The sequence below is a fragment of the Artemia sp. Qi Xiang Cuo genome, chromosome 16 (genome assembly GCF_049724085.1).
Source record: "Artemia sp. Qi Xiang Cuo chromosome 16, ASM4972408v1, whole genome shotgun sequence".
In the NCBI taxonomy this organism is placed as follows: Eukaryota; Metazoa; Arthropoda; class Branchiopoda; order Anostraca; family Artemiidae; genus Artemia; species Artemia sp. Qi Xiang Cuo.
In genome coordinates, this window is record NC_142809.1 from 14,162,099 (window position 1) to 14,184,211 (window position 22,113).

At 33.7% G+C, this 22,113-nt stretch overlaps 1 protein-coding gene and 1 pseudogene across 2 annotated transcripts in view; both read left to right on the top strand.

The window, feature by feature from the left end:
* The window catches only part of Orc2 (origin recognition complex subunit 2), a 30,877-nt gene extending 18,379 nt beyond the window's left edge, over positions 1-12,498 (top strand). For both annotated transcript variants that reach the window (XM_089102591.1, XM_089102589.1), the window contains exons 2-4: positions 1,805-2,178; positions 10,221-10,454; positions 12,248-12,498. In XM_089102591.1, the coding sequence (XP_088958717.1) occupies positions 1,805-2,178; positions 10,221-10,454; positions 12,248-12,453 (814 nt within the window). In that variant the 3' untranslated portion in view covers positions 12,454-12,498. The remainder of the gene's footprint in view (positions 1-1,804; positions 2,179-10,220; positions 10,455-12,247) is intronic.
* Positions 12,499-21,010: 8,512 nt separating this feature from the next.
* On the top strand, positions 21,011-21,652 carry LOC148942598 (vacuolar protein sorting-associated protein 28 homolog pseudogene; annotated as a pseudogene).
* The last annotated feature ends 461 nt before the right edge of the window (positions 21,653-22,113 follow it).

The following is a 22,113-nucleotide window of genomic DNA, read 5'->3' on the forward strand; positions in this document are numbered from 1 at the left end:
CTCCGAAGCTTATACGATCGTCCTTTCCATATATACCTTATATGCCGTCAGGGCATAACTTACAACCATTATTTCCGGACTTTTCAACTACGTTGAACAAAATGGCTATCTCAAAATTTTCATTGGATGTGTTTGAGGAAATGGTGGGCGTGGGAGGGTGGTTAGTTGCCCTACAATCACTTTCGACTATTAAACAGAGCAGTAGCTCTTTCAGTTTCCAATTCAATGAGCTTCTTTAAGTTTCTACGACAACAAATGGCCATCTCAAAATTTTATCAGATTTATTTCGGGAAAATACGAGGTGAGGGGGGGGGGGGTATCCAGCCTCTGATCACTCTAAATCTTAAAAAGGGAACTAGAACACCTGATATCCAATCAAATGAGCACATTCCAGGTTTTTACGATCACCCTTCCTATATGTACCTTACATGCTTCCAAGGCATAACTTATAACACTTGCCCTGAAGCCTCGGGGGGGGGGTGTCATCCTCAAAGACTAAATTTCTGGACCTTTCAATTACGTTGAACAAAGTGGTTATCTCAAAATTTTGATTGAACGTGTTGAAGTGGGCGTGGCAGGGGTGTTAGTTGCCTTTCGATCAGTTTTGACTATTAAAACGGGCACTAGCCCTTTCAATTACCAATCGAATGAGCCTTTTTTAAAGTATCTACGACAACAAATGGCCATCTCAAAATTTGTATCAGATGCATTTTCGGAAAATGCGAGGTGCGAGATATCATTTCCGGACCTTTCAACTACGTTGGCTATCTCAGAATTTTAATTGAATGGTGTTTGGAAAAATGGTGGGCGTGGGAGGGGGGTTAGTTGCCCTTCAATCACTTTTGATTATTAAAAAGGGCACTGCCCTTTTAATTTCCATTCGAATGAGCTCTTTTCGAAGTTTCTAAGACAACAAATGGCCATCTCAAAATTTCTAACAGATGTATTTTGGGAGAATACGAGTTGGGGGGGGGGGAGGATATCCACCCTCTGATCACTCTGAATCTTCAAAATTATAGAAAAAAGCTTTCATGATTTTTAGCTTTTCATTATATCGGATCCAAAATGCCTTTAGTAACCTTTGAAATTTACGTATAATTTTATTTCCTGGAAACAACAATATTTTCTCGCTTGAGTATTGATCAAACTCTAGCATCCCTCTAAATAGGGACCTGGACTGCTAGGGACTCTCTTAATTTATATCAGGGAAAGCTATAATATGTTGTTTTGCGGGTTTATATCTTACTATAGCTTCCCACTAAATAGAGACCTGGAACGTTAGGGAAGTTCTTATTTCATGTCAATGAATCTTCAATATTATGTTAAATAGGTTTGGAACCAATCTAGCTTCCCACTAAACACGGACCTGAAATGTCAGTGTCGCTCATTTTATGTCAAGGAAAACTAAAATATTTAATTACGTACGTTTTGATCCCATTATATCTTCTCAGTAGAGACATGGACTGCCAGGGAAGCTCTTGTTTTGTTTCATCGAAAACTACTATATTTTGTTATGCGGATTTGGATTTCCCTATAGCTTCCCATTTAATAGTGACCTGGAATGCAAGGGAAGTTCTTATTTCATGTCAGGGAACACTAAATATTTTGTTGTGTGGATTTAGATTCGCCTATAGCTTCCAACTAAACAGAGACCTGGAATGCTAGGAAGGCTCTGATTTTATGTCAGGAAAAACTTCAACATTTTGTTATACGGGTATGAGTCCCATCGGGATTTTGCTTCATCTTATATAGAAAACCAAATCCCTTCAGTGAAACTTTAACTTTACGTCCCATTTTCTTTCAGGGAAAACTACAATATTTTATTGTACGGCTTTGGATCCAAGTCTGCCCTCATTGAAGAGTTTCACTTGGCATTGCTGCCCGATGAGGACGTTTTAGTAATAAATGGATTTTTTCCATCTTTAACTGTGAAAGAGGTTCTTAACTCAATAACCTTTGACATATTTGAAATAAAAGAATCATTTTCATCTATAGAAAGTCAATTGATAGCTATAGAGAGGCAATTAAAAGTACTGAAGAAGCATGTCTACCTCCTGATTAACAACATAGACGGTGTTGCCTTCCAAAATGAAAAATCACAAGTGACGCTTAGTAACTTAGCTGCCATTGAAGGAGTTAAAATTGTTGCATCGGTTGATCATCTCAATTCACCTTTATGTAAGTATTATTCAAATATTCTCGTAGAATTATATATATATATATATATATATATATATATATATATATATATATATATATATATATATATATATATATATATATATATATATATATATATATATATATATATATATATATGTATGTATATATATATATATATATATATATATATATATATATATATATATATATATATATATATATATATATATATATATATATATATATATATATATATATATATATAACTATCATGTTTTTACATTACAAGTCATAATTATACATGCAAGCACGTAGAAATATTAAATGTGATAGTTATATGAAATTCAGTAAAATTAAAATACAGAAGCAGCTAGCAATTTATTTCTATTTGGAGTGTTGATGTTGCTTTAAAAAGAACAGAAAATTCTTCTGTTAAATATGCAGATATTCTTTGTTGTAAGAAATGAACAAAAATAACCACAAAGTTTAACTATTTATCTGATGATGGAATCATATTTACCTTAAAAGTTAAAAAAAAGAAAAAAAAAGCGAATCGAACTTGAAAACCATAAATAACCATTTTCATTAAACAACAAAAGTGTTATCCAGAGCTTACAAATCTAAAAATTAGAAAAAAGATAACTAGAGGATAAGACCGTACGAGACAGAATAAAAGGGAAAATTTGATTAGTTGCATAGTTCTTAATCAAAAGGAATAAGTTTTAACCGTTAAACTTTTAGTGAGGCCAGATTCTGACTGGAGTTGAATTCATTCGACTGCTGGATTTAACATCAAGTCAGCAACTTTGTCACAGGCGTACTTTTGATGAAAATATTAACTATAAAAATTTGAGGCAAGCTTAGTGAAAACACTGACTCTTTGACTATTTGTGGGTGAAGCATGGTGGTCATCTATTGAATTGTTTCATGGGTAATAGCGCGTTTGTTAGACGAATATATTGGCTTTCTAACACTCCAGATCCTAAGTTGTTCAACTGCCGCGTTCAAATTTAAAAATACAAATTTAGATAATAATCCACAAATGAGATTGTCTTTTGCAATTAATGAATTGACCCCTTTTGTTCATTCTTTCTTTTCTTTCCAAAAGCGTGATAATCTTTTGCTATTAAACAATTTACATTGGTGTTTCATTTGAAGAATGGGCAATGCCTTTGAAACTGAGATAGATATATACTGGCGTGGGATGATTTGCCCCCCCCCTTGAAATCTCAAATTTTTCAGAATTTTTGACATTTCTCTTTAAGGTAGAGTAGACATCCTCCTCTGCCAGATTACAGTAAATGCTGCAACCATGATGACTAGACAACGTTGATGGCAGATTTTCAAAGACCGTACTTTCTGGCCTAAACAAGATCAGTCAGTTGAATGAGATGGGGCCAGAATGGGCTGTTCCTCATTATAAATTCGTCCATTCTGGACGAGGAACTATCCATGTGTATGTATTGTAGGAAGGTAAAAAAATTTCATCCAGGTATCTAATAGACACCAAGTCATGTTTCATCGCAATTGGAGGAATGCAATCAGGGAAAATAAAAGCTTTGAAAGTTATACTTTGGATCAAAGAGGAAGACAAATTAACTTATGTCCAAGAGCATAAGAACTTACGACCTGCAATTCAACAACCTCAACATAGATAAGAAGAAGATTGTTTACCAAATTTGGGTGTGCCTAGTCAAAATTTTGATGTAGACTGGCTAAAGCGGAAGAATGACCATGTTGAGGCCCTTACTTACTGTCAAGTTAACACCCACGGTTAACACCCACTGTTTAACAGTGGTGCTGTGTAACACCCACTGGCATAAATTACAGATAAAAATATAAACTTCCTTCATTTGGACTAAGCTTGTATATGGGATATATGGAGTGATAACTGCCTTCTTGTTGCATAAAAATGTTTCTTCTGAGGTATATGTGGTAAATGTTTCTTATGTGGTATTTATATTCTTACCGGCACAAAAGATGTTGATCAATTCAAAATTGTCGAAAAACCGTATATTGGACTTCCCCGCTTCTGAGACTATGACGGTGTGACATTCGTTCCTTAAGAGTCACGTTGTCCGTACTAAATACATAAAATATGTAAGACTTTATTCTAAAATTTTATTTAAATAAGCTAATTCACTTGATGTTTGATAGAATTTTGCACATTGGTGTATAATTGCGCATCAGCTATTATGGAGGAGGGGCTGTTTGTCATTTTGTAGGTCCAGGGGATGTACCTGATATCCCAAAAGAGCACTTTTATGTCCAAATTTTTTTTTACTCCGTGCAAGTCTTCGGGTAATCATAAAAGAGGGCATGGAGAGGGGGGGTCATTAATCTATGATCACCCTGCATTTGGATTGAGCACGGATATATATTCTGCGGGGTGAAACCCCCCTTCTTATTGTAAAAAAACATTTTCTGTAGCGTAACAGATTATACATATGCCTATCGGTGCAAAAAGTTTAGAGGTGGATTTAACTTGAATGTCTCCAGGGAATTTCCCAGGAGCGTACAGACAAGTGTTTCCTGGAACTTTGTTTTCACCATGTTTAAACAGAAATATTGGATTTTAAGTTTATTTTCTATATATTAAGAAGCGACTTAAGTAAGATACAATTCTTGCTAATAGTGACTCCAAAAAGGAGTCACTATGATAAAGGAGTTGAATTTCTATGTTGATTCAAAATATATGAAATTCATTGAGTTTAAAGCTACCTAGTAAAATTTACGAGCCTTAGAAAAATTACCCTATTTAAGAAAATAAAGGATGCACAGCCGAAAGGGTGAGTGATTTTGATTAAAATTACACTGTCGAATTCAGCGGTTCCTTCAAAAGGGTGAGGTATCTTCAAAGTGTGAAACTTTTTATTTCTTCCAAGAAAGGTGATCACTTATTCGTGTTAGCTTTTTTATTTGTTTGTGAGTTTGTTTTTTTCAACGGTGATCTTGTTGAACCTTTTGTCCTAGAATATTATGAGAAGGCTCTATAGAAATAGAAATATATATAGGCTTTACAAAAAAGATATTGAAAAAATCCATCAAGTGAAAATTTTGAAATAGCAAATTGATTTAAAAGTATCGAGAAAGTATATTTTGAGCTATCTAGTTTCCTATATAGCAATGCCCCGTGATGGTGAATTTGTTCCTTAAGGTGCACGTAATCTATACAAAATAAACTGTTAAGTAGACATTATCCTTACGCTTCATGCTAACTAATTTTATGTATTTGAGGCTTAATAAGATCATGTACAATGATGTATAAGTGTGCATAAGTTATTGCGGTGGAGGGTTGGTGAATCTTTGTGTATGTTGGCGAATGTGCTTTAAGCCTCAAAAACGTGGTTCTATATCCAAATTTCCTACCTCTCTGTAATCCTTCTGATGATGTTGAAGGATTTTATCTGCGGGGGGGGGGAATCAATCTCTAATCCCTCTTGATTCCCATGAATATTTGTGGACTATGCTTGTACTATTGGTGCTGGGGGTGATAGCACCCCACTTCAGAAATGCTTTTTCAGTGTAATGTAAAAGATTACATTAATATGTTTACCAGCACAAAGATAGAGAGAGGAGGGAGGGATCATCAGTGCCATAAGAAAACTGCTGAAGGTTCGGGGGGAGTGCTGTTAGGAGCTTTTTTCACAGAGATTTAAATGATAATGTATCTGGTTTTTCTATCTCAGTTTTTAAATGCTTCTTATTTCCTTTGTGCATTACCCCCTAATATCGTCTATTGGGAAACTCTTAGAAAAAAGATTTGTTTCAGGGATACACGTTGCAAATCATGGAAACGATGAACTTTTGATTATTTTTCGATATTTCAGACCCCCCTTGAACGACAATCAACATGTATGAGAGCCCTATAGGCACATTGCAAAATGTGAAACTTTTCCTTTTTCATGTGAAACAAATGAATATTCAGATGATAACAGATTTAGTCTTTAATCTTCTCTTTTTCTCAAAGTTTAAAGGAAAGGTTACCCTCCTCACGTTTGGGGTAGCTGTGGGTTTGCTTTAATAAACGGAAAGAAATCAAATGAAAAAACAATTTGATTTCAAATGAAAGTAAAGATCAACATTAACACTTAACACGAACAGAAATCAATCTGTTTATGAGGGTGGCTGCTCCCTTCGCAAACATTTGGTCTTTGCGGTAAAGTTTGTCTTATTTTCTCAATCCTATAAGAACGACTGATCAAACACCAGGGCTATTTAATTGGAATAAGAAGTTTTTTTTTTAATGAACTGTAAAACCTAAGTGCAAAGAGTGAGAGGCTGAGGAGGAGGCAGACCACTTCTAATACGGAATAATTTCTGTTCCTTCTAAGTTCTAATGTTGCTCTTTACTTTCATTTAAAAAATAGTTATTTTTTCATTTAATGCTCTATAAAGTGGATAACTTGGATAATGAGCAACAACGGACAGCTGGATATTTTTTTTGATTTTTTTTTATGGAAATACAAACATATATTTCAGATTCTTCTAATTTACATCGTCAATTATACTGCAACTATAAAATACCCCGGTACTTGTCTTGAATCCGATAAACACGCGATAAGTGAAGTTTCGTTAATGCTAGATAGGATAATAACCGGTTAGTCTGGAATGTATAGTGATTGAAGAAAGGTCTGTTTGTCGTCTGTGGCCTGGTGTGAACAAGAGCTGGACGTTTGTAAACAAACGGTAGTCGATTGGAATATCTACCTCCGTGAAGTGTGCATGTTCTCTGTGCAACAGAAAAACTGTGGGAAAATTGGAGGAATTGGAAAATAGTGGAAATAAACGAATCCATTTTCACAAAAAGAAAACATAATTCTGGATGAATTTTACCACAACAGTGGGTGTTAGGTGGTGTGTGCCGGGAAACGGTTGAAAGATTTTTAGTTGAGGTCACCGATCAAACGGCAGAAACTTTGCTACAACAAATTAAGCTGCACATAGAGCCTGGAACAACGATAATTTCAGAGTGTTGGAAAGTTTATAAAACAAGTGACCTGCAAGATGCAGGTTTCACTCATAAAACAGTAAATCATAAAACGAGTTTTGTAGACCCAGACACCGGCGCAAACACTCTAAAAGTTGAGAGGGTGTGGGGCTCAGCGAAGTGGCAAAATAAACGGCACCGTGGTACTGCCCGCCAACATTTGACATCCTACTTAGCCGAGCATATGTAGCGTGCGGCAGTGAAGGCTGAAGGCGCAGTTTATTTTGCCGCGATTATGAAGAATATTTCTGCCTTTTGGGCGCAGTTTTTATAAATATTTTCTTAAACTATTATATTGGTACTTACGCATTAAATGTACTCTTTTATATATTGCTAAAGAAATCAAGTTTGATTAATGCTAATGAAATAAAATAAAATAGGATGAATATATAACAGTTTAGAAACAAATTTGGGCTATATATTCGCACATTAGGGGGGGGGGGTAAAGCATACCATATATTAAATACGAAACCTAACCTAGGTACCTCCCCCCCCCCCTAAACCCCAAAAAACAATAGTTTAAAAATCGTAAACGTAATGAAAACTACTCTTTGCATTCCAATTCTTAATAGCGGTCTCGAAATAACCAGTCTGGCGGGTATCTGTATATACATAAAAGAGTACGTTTAATGCGTAAGTACCATTATATTTTTATCCTATTTGGTTTTATTTCATTAGCATTAACCGAACTTCATTTATCGCGTGTTTATCGGATTCAAGACCAGTACCAATGCTCCTTAGAAAGTTTTTTTTTGTCACTGTCCTTACCAAAAGTAGGGTAAATCTATTAAAAACAGAAATATTATCTGATCTAAAAAACGCAGATTTATAGATCCCAACAAATGATATTAAGCGTTTTACTAAATCCATATCTAATTGCATCGCTATGCTCAAAGGGCTCTTAATTTTGTTCTATTTACGATAGAAACCTTCTTATTTTCTAATCGCTATGAGGCTATACTCAAAATCTAATTAAATTAATTATATTCTAAAAATCTAATCACTATATTTTTTGTTCTGTTTACGATAGAAGCCTTCTAATTGTTCATAAAACAAATCTTTCTGACAAAAGAAATTTTACAAAGAAAACTAAAGAGCCATATTAAACTAAAATTGAGCAGAAATAAAATAAAATAGTTTTTCAAGAGTAAAACTACTATAAGTCACTACCAGTAAATTGATTAAACGTAAAACAAACAAAACTTACGATAAATAACTTTCGACTGTTTTTAAGGTAGGCTAATTAACCGTTTTCTCATAAGGAACAAGATACCACTGTAAGGGTACCTTCAAAGGCGGAAAAATAAAATCCACAAAGGAAGCGATTACTACATAAAAAGACGAATTTTACCTTTTTAAGCAATGAAAAAAACCCTCTAAAATTACCGTGGCTGTGTCCTCTGGCCAAAATAACATTTCGTGTATTGGCCTAAAAACTGGTAATCAAAATGCACCTTTACCATCCTTAAATACATTCTAAGATCACACTGGCTATAAATGACAAATGAAATTCAGAGAGGAAAGAAAATAACAAAATGACAAATAAAATCCAAAAAGTTGAAAAAACGAGGATTTTGTCAGCCAGTGGCGAACCATGAAGAAGAAGAAATAAGCAAATATTTCGACAAGGACCTCCGCCGAGTCTTCCTCAGTGCTAAAAAAAAAAGAAAAAGAAGAAGGAAGAAAAAGAATCTTCTTCTTCTTCAAGGTTCGCCACTGGCTGACAAAATCCTCGTTTTCTCACCTTTTTTTATTTTATTTTTTATTTTGTTATTTTCTTTCCTCTCTGAGTTTCATTTACCATCCTTATCCGAGAGTGGGGTGGTTTTTCGTCTGTTATCGCGAATTAAAAAGATAAAATGCATATCAGGATCGCCAGCGCTGAGTAGGTAAAGTGAAATACCTCCTATTTATATTTTTAGTTTTGTGTTTTATTACCAACTTCGACTGAAAGAAATCTTGGAGGTTTTGTCTTAGCCTCTAAGGTATTTTTCTAAACCTCTTAATGTTTTCCTGAAATATAAGAAATCTTAGATCTATCTGTTCTAAGATTTCTTTCTCTAGTAACATTTGTTCATATACGAGTATATATGCAACCAGGATTTTCGACAGAACTTACTTAAAATAAGAGCCGGTGGATTACTCATAGATATGTTAAGGTTTATGGCGCGTCTTCATCCATTAAAGACAAGAACGTATTGAGGGGAGGGTTTAGGAAGTTAGAGTCCTTCCACCGGAATGTTTGTCCGTCTCGTAAAAATGTAATAAAGATCCATAAAAACATGCTTTGATGCCTTTTTAAAGTTTTTTTGTACCCCCCCCAATTACGTGGGGGAATTACGTGGAAACTGGTAATTCCCCTTGTACTTTTGCTTTTTCATTTTCGGTTTAATTTCACCGTTCATTCCATTTTTTTGTTCGTTTGTATTAAGTTTTGTATTTTATATAAGCTTGTTTCTGTTCATTTCGAGTTTTAGATACACTCCTTGTTTCTCGTAAAAAAATATAATTTCTTAATTTGATTCTAATTTGAAGAATCTGAATCTCGGAGGAATTCACTTTCTATGTTTATAAATGTTTAATATAATATTCGCTACCATCATTGTGTCGTTAGTAAAGTGCTATTTTGATTTTCTTTGGGAGGTTTAAGGGAAATAGCACAACGATTTAATTTCAATGATTTGTACTCATTCAAGTTACATCAGTGTTCCTTGTAATATTGCTCGTTTTAAACCTTATATTCTAGTTCACAGCCATTTCTGTTTATTTCAGGGTAGTCAAGGCCTTACCCAGGATTATTTTTCGGTGGGGGGGGTCTAGTCAAAGATTTTCTTCGGGTTACACAAAAAACTTCAAAAAACGCATAAAAAATTTGTTTATATCCGTTTTTGTCACGTTTTTAAGAGTCAGACAAACATTTGGGGGGGGATTCATACCCCTCTACCTCCCCCTGGGTACGGCCTTGAGGGTACTTGTCTTAAATGTGATAGTTTTGAATGTTTTAATGTTATATTTGTTCTTTCCTTTTGATAAAAAAAAAATCGTTTGTTTTTTAATTTGATTCTAGTGTGGGATCATCTGAAGCTGAGTAGATTCAATTTTCTATGGTTCGATGTAACAACGTTTCTGCCTTATTCTAACGAAACTGCATTTGAGTCTTCTTTGATGGTTCAATCGTCCTCTGACTTGGCCCTATCTTCACTGGCTCATGTATTTGCTTCGCTGACGCCAAATGCTAAAAAAATATTCTGTTTGATTGCTAGATACCAGCTTGAGAATGAAGATTCGGATATGTATAAAGGTATGTTTCTTTACAATAGCGGACTTTGGTGTAAGGAAGGGCTGCTTCCGAGTTTGGCTGAAGTTTTTTGCTCAATTCTCCATAAATATATACAATCTGTCAGAAACAAAATGGCTGGGGATTCTGATTTTAATTGAAAGGGTCCGAAATTTTGCCCCCTTCCTTCCCTTCCCCTAAATGTGGGTCTGCTTTACAGCTTGTTCCTTTTTTATGGCCGAAGCTAATTTTTAGAAACTCACCACTTCTAAAAATTAGGCAATTTTGAGCTAATTCTGCTTGTTTTAGGTTTGACTATCCCACTTTACTTTTCGTTGAAAACTTAAAGAAAAATAAATCAGTAAAAGAAAGTTAATATTATAAGTTACAGCTTTTAAGTACTATATCATTCATACCACTATTACTACTAATCCCAACTCACTGCAGCACAAAGCTGCAGTGAGTTCTGCAGCACAAAACATTTCTGCACGCTCTTCCTTCTTGCCAATTTACTCAAAACAGCCCTCTTTACACCCTTCCAAGACGTTCTAATTTCCCTTAAGTCTTTGCCTACAACCTCCTCCCACCCCATTCGTGGACGATCTGCTTTTAGTTTGGCTTTATATGGTTGGTCGAAAAGGACGATCTTCGACAATCTTTCATCCTTTCAATCTTTCATCCCACAATCTTTCATCCCAAAGGGTACTTGTCCTCCCTTTTTTTCAATGGAGATATGCTTTATTCACAAAAAAATCAAGAAAAAAAACATGAAGCCCAGTAATCTGGGCCTGTATTACCACACTAATATATATATATATATATATATATATATATATATATATATATATATATATATATATATATATATATATATATATATATATATATATATATATATATATATATATATACCTTTCTTTTTTACTGATTTATTTTCCTTTAAGTTTTCAACGAAAAGTAAAGTGGGATAGTCAAACCTAAAACAAGCAGAATTTGCTCAAAATTGTCTAATTTTTAGAAGTGGTGAGTTTACTTTACCTCAGAATGTTTTAATGGCATGTTTATAACTGGTGTGGATCTTCACAATTATAACACAAGAAATGCAGATGCTTTTCGGCGGCCGCAGTGTGAAACAACCCGGTCACAGTTCTCTGCTCGGCATGTTTTGTCGAGCTCCTGGAGTCTTTTACCAATTGGGGTTGTGCGTGAGCATGACCGAAGTATTTTCCGGGGAAAATTAAGGGATTTTTGTAATAATATTTATCTTGTTTGATTTTTTTTTTTTTTTTTTTTTTTTTTTTTTTTTTTTTTTTTTAGTAGTGCCATAATATAATTTTTAGTTGTTTTGTTTTGTTTGCCCGTCGGCGGGGGATAATGTTTTGTTTTTGTTTATTTATATTGAATTATGTGTTGGAAGTTGGAGTTGGCCTAACGAACCGAAAGGTTCCTTGGCGTTTGTTTTTTGTAATTTATGTTTAAATAAAATTATGCTCCTGAAAAAAAAAGAAAAGACAGTAGAAAAAAACAAAAAAAAACCTAAATGGAAAAACTGTATATCTAAAGACCAAACAACGTTATAAAAATTAGAAATGGGAAACAAAGAAAATCCAAAACCAGTAGAACTAAAAATTTAAAAGCTAAAAAACTCAATTCCAAGACTAAGCCACTCACCAGTCAGTGAGATACGGGCTGGGATTTTACCTGCACCGAGGACGGTTGAGCAGAGGTCTTCACAGAAAGATTTGCACACTATTCTTCTGTTTTCAGTGGTTGTGATTACAGATAAAACGAAATTTGTAATAAGTGACTTATTTTAGGTCTTGCCTTTCAAGAATTGTACCGGATGTGCCGAGAATCATTTTTGGTCAATTCTGATGTAACACTCCGTGCTCAACTGACAGAATTTCGGGATCATAAACTTCTTAAATCCAAAAGATCTGCTGAAGGCGTGGAAATGCTTTTGATTCCCTTGGAGGCGGCAATCATTCAAGAATTTCTTTCTCAACAGAAAGAGAATGCATAAAAATAGCCATTTTTTATACTCTTGTATTACATCAGTTCATATTTAGTTAAAGAAATATTTTTTGAAACCTGTAACCGTAATTTAGGTATAAAGAAAATGAAGCCATTCATAAGATGACACAAACTCTGTCTGAACATCCGAAACCTCAACTTTTTTTTCAAGCTGGCGTGCGCACAGTCTAACAATTGAAAGGCTTGATTTTTGCTAAATTTCTCGCATGTCATTTTAGTTGTTTGTTTATTTTACGGCCATTTTAATGTCCACCAATTTGAATATTAATACATTTCATTATGTATGCATACAGTTTCTGAAGTTTTATCTGGCTTTCCACTTTCAAAGTATTAAACCAGCTGTAGCTGCAAGGCTGTATCAGTAGGTAAAAACTTACTGACTTTATTCAATCTCCCCTATGAGAATACTTGCTTTTCTTCAGGCTTCAGTTATAAAAAAAGCTTTTACTCTGGAAAAGTGCTTCTTGTAAAGTATTTCGAATAATGTGTGGCTGAGGCTCTCAAAAAGGTAGGTGGAACCGCATTCATTGGTTTTGGTTCTTCTGGAAACTTTTAACCTATAATTTCAACTATTGTTAACATAAATATACTTTAGAATGCACCGTCCCTCACCGCCGAAGCGGGCTAAGGATTTAGTTCTACCTGTTTGTGTGAGAAAGGAGTCCTAATTAGTCCGAAGTTGTATTACAGGACTCGATTGTACATAATTTTATTTCATAGGTAATGAGACTACTGCTGAACAAAAAAAAATCTTAAGATTCTGGAAGCTATGCAGTTTCAGATTCATGGACTACGAAAGATAGATCTTTTTTACACCCTTTTAGATTTTAAATGACCCCTCAACATTAGTTACAGTCACAGGTAGAGACGCAACTAATCAGAGTTGCAAGTAGTCGCAGTCACAAATAGTCTTAGCCGCAGTCGCAAGTAGCTGTCTTGGCCCAGGGGCTTTGAAGGCTTATGTCAGCTCGGAGGTAAAGCTATATGACTTTTAGACTATTTTGAATGAAATGACTATCCTAAAATTTTGCTTAGATGTCTTTGGGGAAAAAAGGCTTGGGAGTGGGGCCTGTTGCCGTCTCATCAATTTCGACTCTTAAAGAGGCACTAAAACTTTCAATTTTAAATCGAAAAATCCCTATCCAAAGTTTATAGGACAACTCCTTTCATATACAGCGCTTTGGGGAGAAAAAAAAAGAATATATTGAACCCAGGTGGCTCTTTACTATAGACAATGCGAGAGCGTTGTTTCTGACTGAAAACCAGACAGTTGGATGCACATTGAATAAAAATCACGTTGCATTTTCTTAGTTTTCTAGAATCTTCTCCTTGTGTCCCACCTCCTTTGCCATTTTTCTTTAAACAAAAACAAACAAACAAGAAAAATGCCTCCAGGGATGACAGGACCCAAACGGACTCACGATCAGGATCTGAAAATAATGCGAATCGGTAATTGTTAAGATAATAGTCAGAGCCAACGATACAGCGTTGCCTATAGTAAAGGCCATATGGCTCTTTTTACGGCTCTTCTAGTTCACTTTTTAACTAGAAGATGCACATGACAATGTGCATCTTAAAAGTTGCACAAGGGTTAATTTTACCCCTTTCATTAGTGTCCATAAATGTTCAGAATGTGTCAAATACAGTTACATTAGCAAAATAATATGCTTCTGGCCAACAGGCATCTTAAAAAGTTGTTGCTCTCCCCCAGTATTTTTTTTTTACAGCGTTGACACCCTTCCCCACACAGCACCATTTATTTTATTTCACATATGTTCAAATGTCTCTTATATATTGCTGATGGTTATTAATTCCCATTTAGGTACTGCAACTTGTTTGACCATGACAATGTGAATTCTTCAAGCTCAGGAACCATGAGTGACATGGAAAGTCATGACACCCCTGCCACTGTGCAGCTAATACTCAATTGAGAGGGGGCTGGGAACCAGAATAATTTACATGCCGAGTTAGGAAGGAACAGAACTTTCCTCTCATGTGTATGCCTATTTCTAAGACATTTCTGTCATGTTAAGATAGGTCATTAGTCTTAGTGTTACACTAAGACTAATGAATAAATTGTTAATTAATTAATAAATAAATTTAAAAGGTTGAAATAAAAACAATCAAATAATAATAGTCAAATTAATATATTGAAAATCATTTCGTTAATAAATGAAAGTTTTTTCAAACTTGGCATTAAAATTCTGTAGGAGACAGAAAGGGGCGCTAATCAAGATTTTCCCCAGGCCACAGGCCAGAAGAGAGGTCTATAATCACTTTTGACTTATAAAGAAGGGGCACGAACTCTCAATTTATGATCTAATGAGCACCTTGAGAATGAGTTGGGGTTCGGTTGTCAGTCAAACTCATGTTAATTGTTTCTTTTTTTAGTTTGACTTGGTTATCTATTGTAATTTCTGTCTGCTTTTGGTTTAGTTTGATTTACTATATATAATTGACCATCAGTGGAGATGAAGAGGATCAACTGTAACTTTTCAAATTAAGTGACAAATGAGATTCTTGCTGAGAAATAGACACTCATATAATCATAATTCTATCCTGAAACCAAATATAATTAATATTTATTTGTATTGGAAATGATCTTTGTAAAATTCTAGTTTAGCTACTTTTTGCTATTTTTGAAAGGGGTTAGGTTAGGAAAATATAACTTTCAGAAACGAATCAAAAACATACAATCATGACCAAGAACATGCTTTGGGAAGGTAATGTCAAGCTATCCTGTTAACCCTCTTCTGATTTCTAAGTCTTAGAAATTTCCTTACTTGACAAGTACCCATTGAAATCTGTTTTGCAAAGTTTTATTTTCTTAGCAAAAAGATTTTTGAAAGTCATCAAAGGTCATTGTCCTCTAGGGGGAGGAAGAGTGGCAATACGTACTCCAAAATATCTTTCCATGACATACTTTAGTCTGTAGACCCATACCCGAAAGTTTCATTTTTCTAACCTAACCCCTTTCCAAGATAGCAAAAAGTATAAAGCCAACTATATAACCAACCCTAAACAGGTTGAAATTACAAAATATTCCCAAAAAAACATTAGCCTGAAAGCTGGATTCCTCAGCCAAAGGTCATAAGGTAGAGAAAGAAAGAGTATCTTTGCTTCCCTGTAGTAACGCTTCTGGAGATTTGAAAATTCCACGTGTGATTACAGACAAATCGGCTAATCCTAGGGATCTTAAAGGTCTTAAAAAAAAATGCACTTCTAGCACACAGCTGAAATATTGCTGATGAATCACCTCGGAGCTGGTAAGGGATATTAGAGAGAATTCCAAAAGTTTTTATTCTTTGAATCACTCTCTCCACATGAATTCGAGCTCGAGCTATTTTGGTCGTCAGCTTAACCTGTTCCTCTGAAAATTGTCTACCAAACAGAAATGGAGGAATATTAAGGTCTACACCCCCAGGTAGCATGTCATGGATGGTGAACCCCTTATCAGCAAGGATCAGGTCTCCGCTTAAAACTTTTTGCAATACTTTTGACTGACGTGTCAGTTCTTTGTCACTGACAGACCCAGGAAAAAGTTCACTTACAAAAATCACAGCATTGGAAGGGGCTATTCCAACAAGGCCTTTGAATGTGTTACCCTGCTTGTAATTTGAAAAAGTAAGTTTGTTTTGGTAAAGATTTTTTGGTATATAAATCTCAACCTCTGTTGCATCCAGTATAATATGGCATTGTGGAAAGGGCTTGAAGCATTCTGGAAGTTGCAAGTTATTTTTGGAAACTGATGGTAATTTTCTTTTCTCAATGGCCTCAACAAAGAAGACCCTGTGCAAAACAACCATCAGTGACCCAAACACATTCTTACAGGTTGTGATAGACACTCCAAACCGGACAGCAAGGTCTAAAAACTTGAAATTTTGCCTCAACTTCATTAAAGTAAGTAAAAGTTGGTCTTCAATTTTAAGAGCTACGACACTCCAGTCCCTAACATATTTAAACTTAACAAGCTTCACAATATCAAGAACTGCAATGAATACTTCTGTTGATGGTAATCCTATAAAAAACTTACAAGCCTGTCATCATGCTTGATTTCATTAAAAGTCATGTGATAGGACCTTTATTCTATCTGTTTTATTAGCTCAGTATTTTGAATCTTCAACTGGTCCAGTTCATGCTCTAAGATACACTTCTCTACTCTTAGCTTGGACTTTCTTGGAGATGGACCAGGGTTGATCCTTATTACTCCAAGATTACCAGTTGAAGTTGAGTGAAAAGGTTATGTTTCAACTAACTCAGTGTTAGCGGCTTCGCATGGACTGAAGACTATTTCAACTACTTCTGACTCCTCTCTTTTTCTCTTACTTTTTCTCTCTAGATCAGGAAAGTTCAACTCAAACCTCTTGTTCAAATTCCACTCGAAGATTGTAGGTCCATTACTTTTCTTACCATGAGCAAAGTGACAGGAGCACAACCTAGACTCTTGATTTGGTTTGACACCTTTGCGTCGTGTGGCACATTCCCAGAGCTTGTATGAAGCATTGTCCTCTTTAGGGAATCGATAAAAGCTGCAGCTGAAATACCTTGAATGGTGTGTGCATTTAGGAGCAAAACAATGAGGCATCCTGAAAATAAAAGGCCAATTAGAATCAAATAGTCTCTATGACGGTTTCTGTGCATCTTTTTTTTTAGTTTCTTGACAGGATTCTGTACATCCCCTGGACAAACTAAAAGTATAATTTTGTAAACAAAGTAAAAGTATAATTTTGTGATTTTCACCAAATCACCCAGGACAAATCCTCTGATACACACCCATCTATGAATCAGACCTCTTATGACTTCCACTCATCTTGCATTTCTTATACCTTTATCCCCTCCTGGAGACTGGTTGCCAATCCATTTGCTGATTATAAGAAATTAGCAGGGACCTGATACTGGCAGAGCTGTATTGGATTTACTTTTAGTTAAAACCAATTAGCATAGAATTCTAAAAAATAACAGTAGTTTTATACAGTTAAATAAAAAGTCCATACCATGGTAAACCAAAGAGGTATTTTATCAGACAAAAAATAGAATGTCTAAAAACAACTTGACAGTTTTCTTGCCAAAATATTTTTTTGGCACTTGCCATCTAGTATTTGTAATTTTTGGTATTTAATTCGTAAATCAGAAAATAATCATATAACAACTGTAATATATAACTGGTCCTAGAAAAATATAATTTAATTCCATAATCTGGCCTCTAAAATTGCAGTTAAGAATGTTCCATAAAAATTAAAATACACTAGCAAAGAAACCCAAAACACTCTTGAGTAAGGGAGTAGTGTGTTGGTATGTAAATCACCATTCCAGGTTGATCAATATTTCCTGAAATAATATTGCATGTAATATAAATCAATGTGTTACCAAGCCCCTAGCTCAAGGCTTACCTGCTTGTAAGACTTGGAGATCCTATTAATAGCTAGATAGGTCAGTTACCAGGCCTCAGAATAACATAGTGAATAGCCATTATGCTGTACTTATTATTTGGTTATAGCTTTAAAAATACTCAGACTGCCACATTAAAATTTTGCATATGTCTTAAGCTCACTATAATCAACAATATATATTTTTTTTTTTAATTTGGCATCTCCAGAAGTGTTCACATTGCGTAGCACATCAATCAACTGTAGACAATTGAAGCATGGATCCTGACTATAAAAGCTTATTTAAAACATATAATGTGAAAACAAACTTAATTTCCTTATCTTATTTATTAGCTGAGATACTCTTTTTTCTATCTTAAATCTATATTTTTTGAAACATCACTATTTTAAATAGCTCAAAAGATATACAACAGAAAAACTGAAACTTTTGCAAATAAACTAATTTCATATCCTACAGTAAGGAGTGTCCCAACGGGGGGCAGGGAGGGGTGCGCCACCCCTCCCACAGGTTTGGCATTCGGTAAAATTTTTGCTGAAGGCTAAAATTTCAGAATACCTTTTGAAAAATTGCCCAAATTTTAGCAAATTTATTTTTTACTGCCAACAATTTGGCATAAATCAGGTAGTGATTTGGTAAAATTTACAGATTGCCCCCCCCAATAAAATAAATCTGGGAACGTCCTTGCCTACAGTCAGTGCAAAAATTTCCTGTGGGTATAAAAGGTTGCGGGCTGTGTTGACCTGATATAGTTTGACCCTTTAGATAACATTTGTTTGGTAGTCTCCTTCAGAGTTTACAGTCGCAGTATTTTCTGCTTATGCAATATTGGCTGGTTATATTGCCTATAATTTATCAAAGGATGGAACCAAACCAAATGGCTATCTGCAGGCAGAGACATCACATAAGCATTGGAAGGGGCTATTCCAACAAGGCCTTTGAATGTGTTATGCTGCTTGTAGTTTGAAAAAGTAAGTTTGCTTTGGTCAAGATGTTTCTTGGGATAACAATCTCTGCCTCTGTTGCATCCAGTATAATATGACATTGTGGAAAGGGTTCAAGCATTCTGAAAGTTGCAAGTTATTTTTGGCAGCTGATGGCAATTCTCTTTTCTCAATGGCCTCAAAATAGATAATGATGTGCAAAACAACCCTCAGTGACTTAAACACATTCTTTATTACTCATGAATTTATAAGTCAGATTTGATTTTTTAGCCTAAATTTGCAAGTAGGCCTAATTTTAAAGCTTTTGATTTGACAATAATTGCTCTGATCATGTTTTGTTTTAGAAGTATTCATCATATATCATACACTGCATACCCTCCAAACTGGACAGCAAGGGTCCAATATATATATATATATATATATATATATATATATATATATATATATATATATATATATATATATATATATATATATATATATATATATATATATATATATATATATATATATATATATATATATATATATATATATATATATATATATATATATATATATATATATATATATATATATATATATATATATATATATATATATATATATATATATATATATATATATATATATATATATATATATATATATATATATATATATATATATATATATATATATATATATATATATATATATATATATATATATATATATATATATATATATATATATATATATATATATATATATATATATATATATATATATATATATATATATATATATATATATATATATATATATATATATATATATATATATATGTATGTATGTATGTATGTATGTATGTATGTATGTATGTATGTATGTATGTATGTATTATATATATATTATATATTATTATATATATATATATATATATATATATATATATATATATATTATTATATATATATTATATATATATATATATATATATATATATATATATATATATATATATATATATATTATTATTATTATTATTATTATTATATATATATATATATATATATATATATATATATATATATATATATATATATATATATATATATATATATATATATATATATATATATATATATATATATATATATATATATATATATATATATATATATATATGTAAAATATGAAGTATTACTCATGAATTCATAAGTCAGATTTGATTTTTTTTTTGCCTAGATTTGCAAGTAGGCCTAATTTTAAAGTTTTTGATTTGACAATAATTACTCTGATCATGTTTTGCTTTACTTATAAAAGTATTCATCATATATGATCATCCTCACCTCTGTCTCAGTCAACAAAGGGTTGCTGCCCCCCTGGATATGGGTAGCTGCTGAATCTTGAATAAATTAAATATTAATACTATAGAAAGTTATTATGGCTAGCGTAGGCAAAGTAGGTTACTGGCAACTGACAAACTTCTCTGAGCATTATATAAAGTATTTGTGGGGGAGGGGTAACTAGACTGTTGTAGGTGAAGGTGAATATGTAGTTGTGATTTACAATTTTGTTTTGACAATAATCACTTTGATCATAATTTTTTTTATTTATAGAAATATCCATCATAGCCTATAGCCTATGATGACCACCATTGCCCCCTCTCAATCAACAAAGGGTTGCTGCCCCCCCTGTATTTGTGTAGCTGCTGATTCTTGAGGAAATTAAATCATCACAGAGGAATCCTGGTACAATTTGAAGATTTCAGTTGAGAAATGTACCTTTGCCAAGCTTGACCCAGGTGCAAAACACCAATGATCAGTATCATTTTGCATACATTTCTTGTGAAACCTACCTAAGGTTTTGCTTTAGTCAATTGAATAAGCTTTAAGCAGAAAAAAGCAAATTTATATAAAATATGCTTGTATTTGGTTCCCACGTTTCACCCAGATTTTGAATTTAACACGTCAAGCTAGCTGTGTGACGTCACACTGAGCAGCCCTATATCTTTGACTAGAATAATTCCTTCAAATTTTAAATAAAATAATTTTATTTAACTGCAAACTGCAAAAATGTTTGTGGTGTCTAAGCGATAATTTTTATTTTCTAATTCAAACCAGAAAACTACCTAAAAATTTTAAAATTAGTTTGGTTTTCCTGTTGCTTGAAGTGACTCGTTACGTCGACTTATGGGGTGAAAATATATTATTAAATTGAAAAATTATTAAGATGAATTCTTTGATTGATCTTATTAAACGTCATTTGTACAGATTAAATGAAGAAGACAAGTTGTATCGAAATGCAAGGAAAAGAGAAAACTCTGACAACCTAGCAGATTTGCATGCTGTTGGAAATACTTTACAGTGCTCAGAAAAAGCCTTCATCAAAGACCATGTTTCTGATGAGGAATATATTGCAGCATGTTCAAAATTATTTTTATAGTATAAAGCAGCATGTCAGAAAGTCAGAAGTGATGAGTTCAGTAGGTTTGGATTGCATTGTCCATCTGCCTTACAGAGGATACGAGAAGATCGGCCAGTTACAATTAAGGATGACAAGAGAAATACGTACAAATGTATTGCTGATATCACATCGTTGTTTATTACTTTGATATTGTTTATTACTAGGGTGAGACTAGATCAAAAAGCAACAGATGAATTACTTACGGATTTGAAAGATTTACAGGACTCTATGGCTCGACTGAGCATTTTACCTGGGAATTTCGAAGGAAAGTCTAAAGTAAATACCTGGGTCCAAACTCTGTCTGCCATGCAGGCTGCTGATCAACTTTCCGACTTGCAAGCTCAACAATTGATAATCGACCTGACATCTTCGTACTTTGCATTCGATAAGATATTTGATCAAACGTAGTGTTCTTTTCTTCTTTTTCTGTTGTTTTCTTTGTATTCTATGATTTAAAAAAAATGATTTTAAAAAAAAGTCAATAGCTATCAAAAGGTATTTCAGAAGCTGCTATTATTGGTGTTGAAGGTTCAGTTTGGGCAGAGTCTAGGGGATTTTCTGCCACAGCAGGTGAAAGCGTTTGTATCAAATTTGACTCGGATGAGTTTTCTGAGAACGGTATTACGATGGGAGGACCGAAATATTTTTACCTCTAGAGGGATCATTGTCCAGGCGAAAAAGGGACAAAATGGCTTTCATGCAATGAAGCTCAAACAATTGTATACTATAGCTGTATGATGTGACAAACTGCCCACCAACTGAAGCTGCAATTAAAATTGAAAGTTACGGTGATTATTTATCTAAAAGTGGGTATTGAAAAATAAATTTAAGGATAAAAATCTGAAAGGAAAATGAAACAGCTTGCTAGA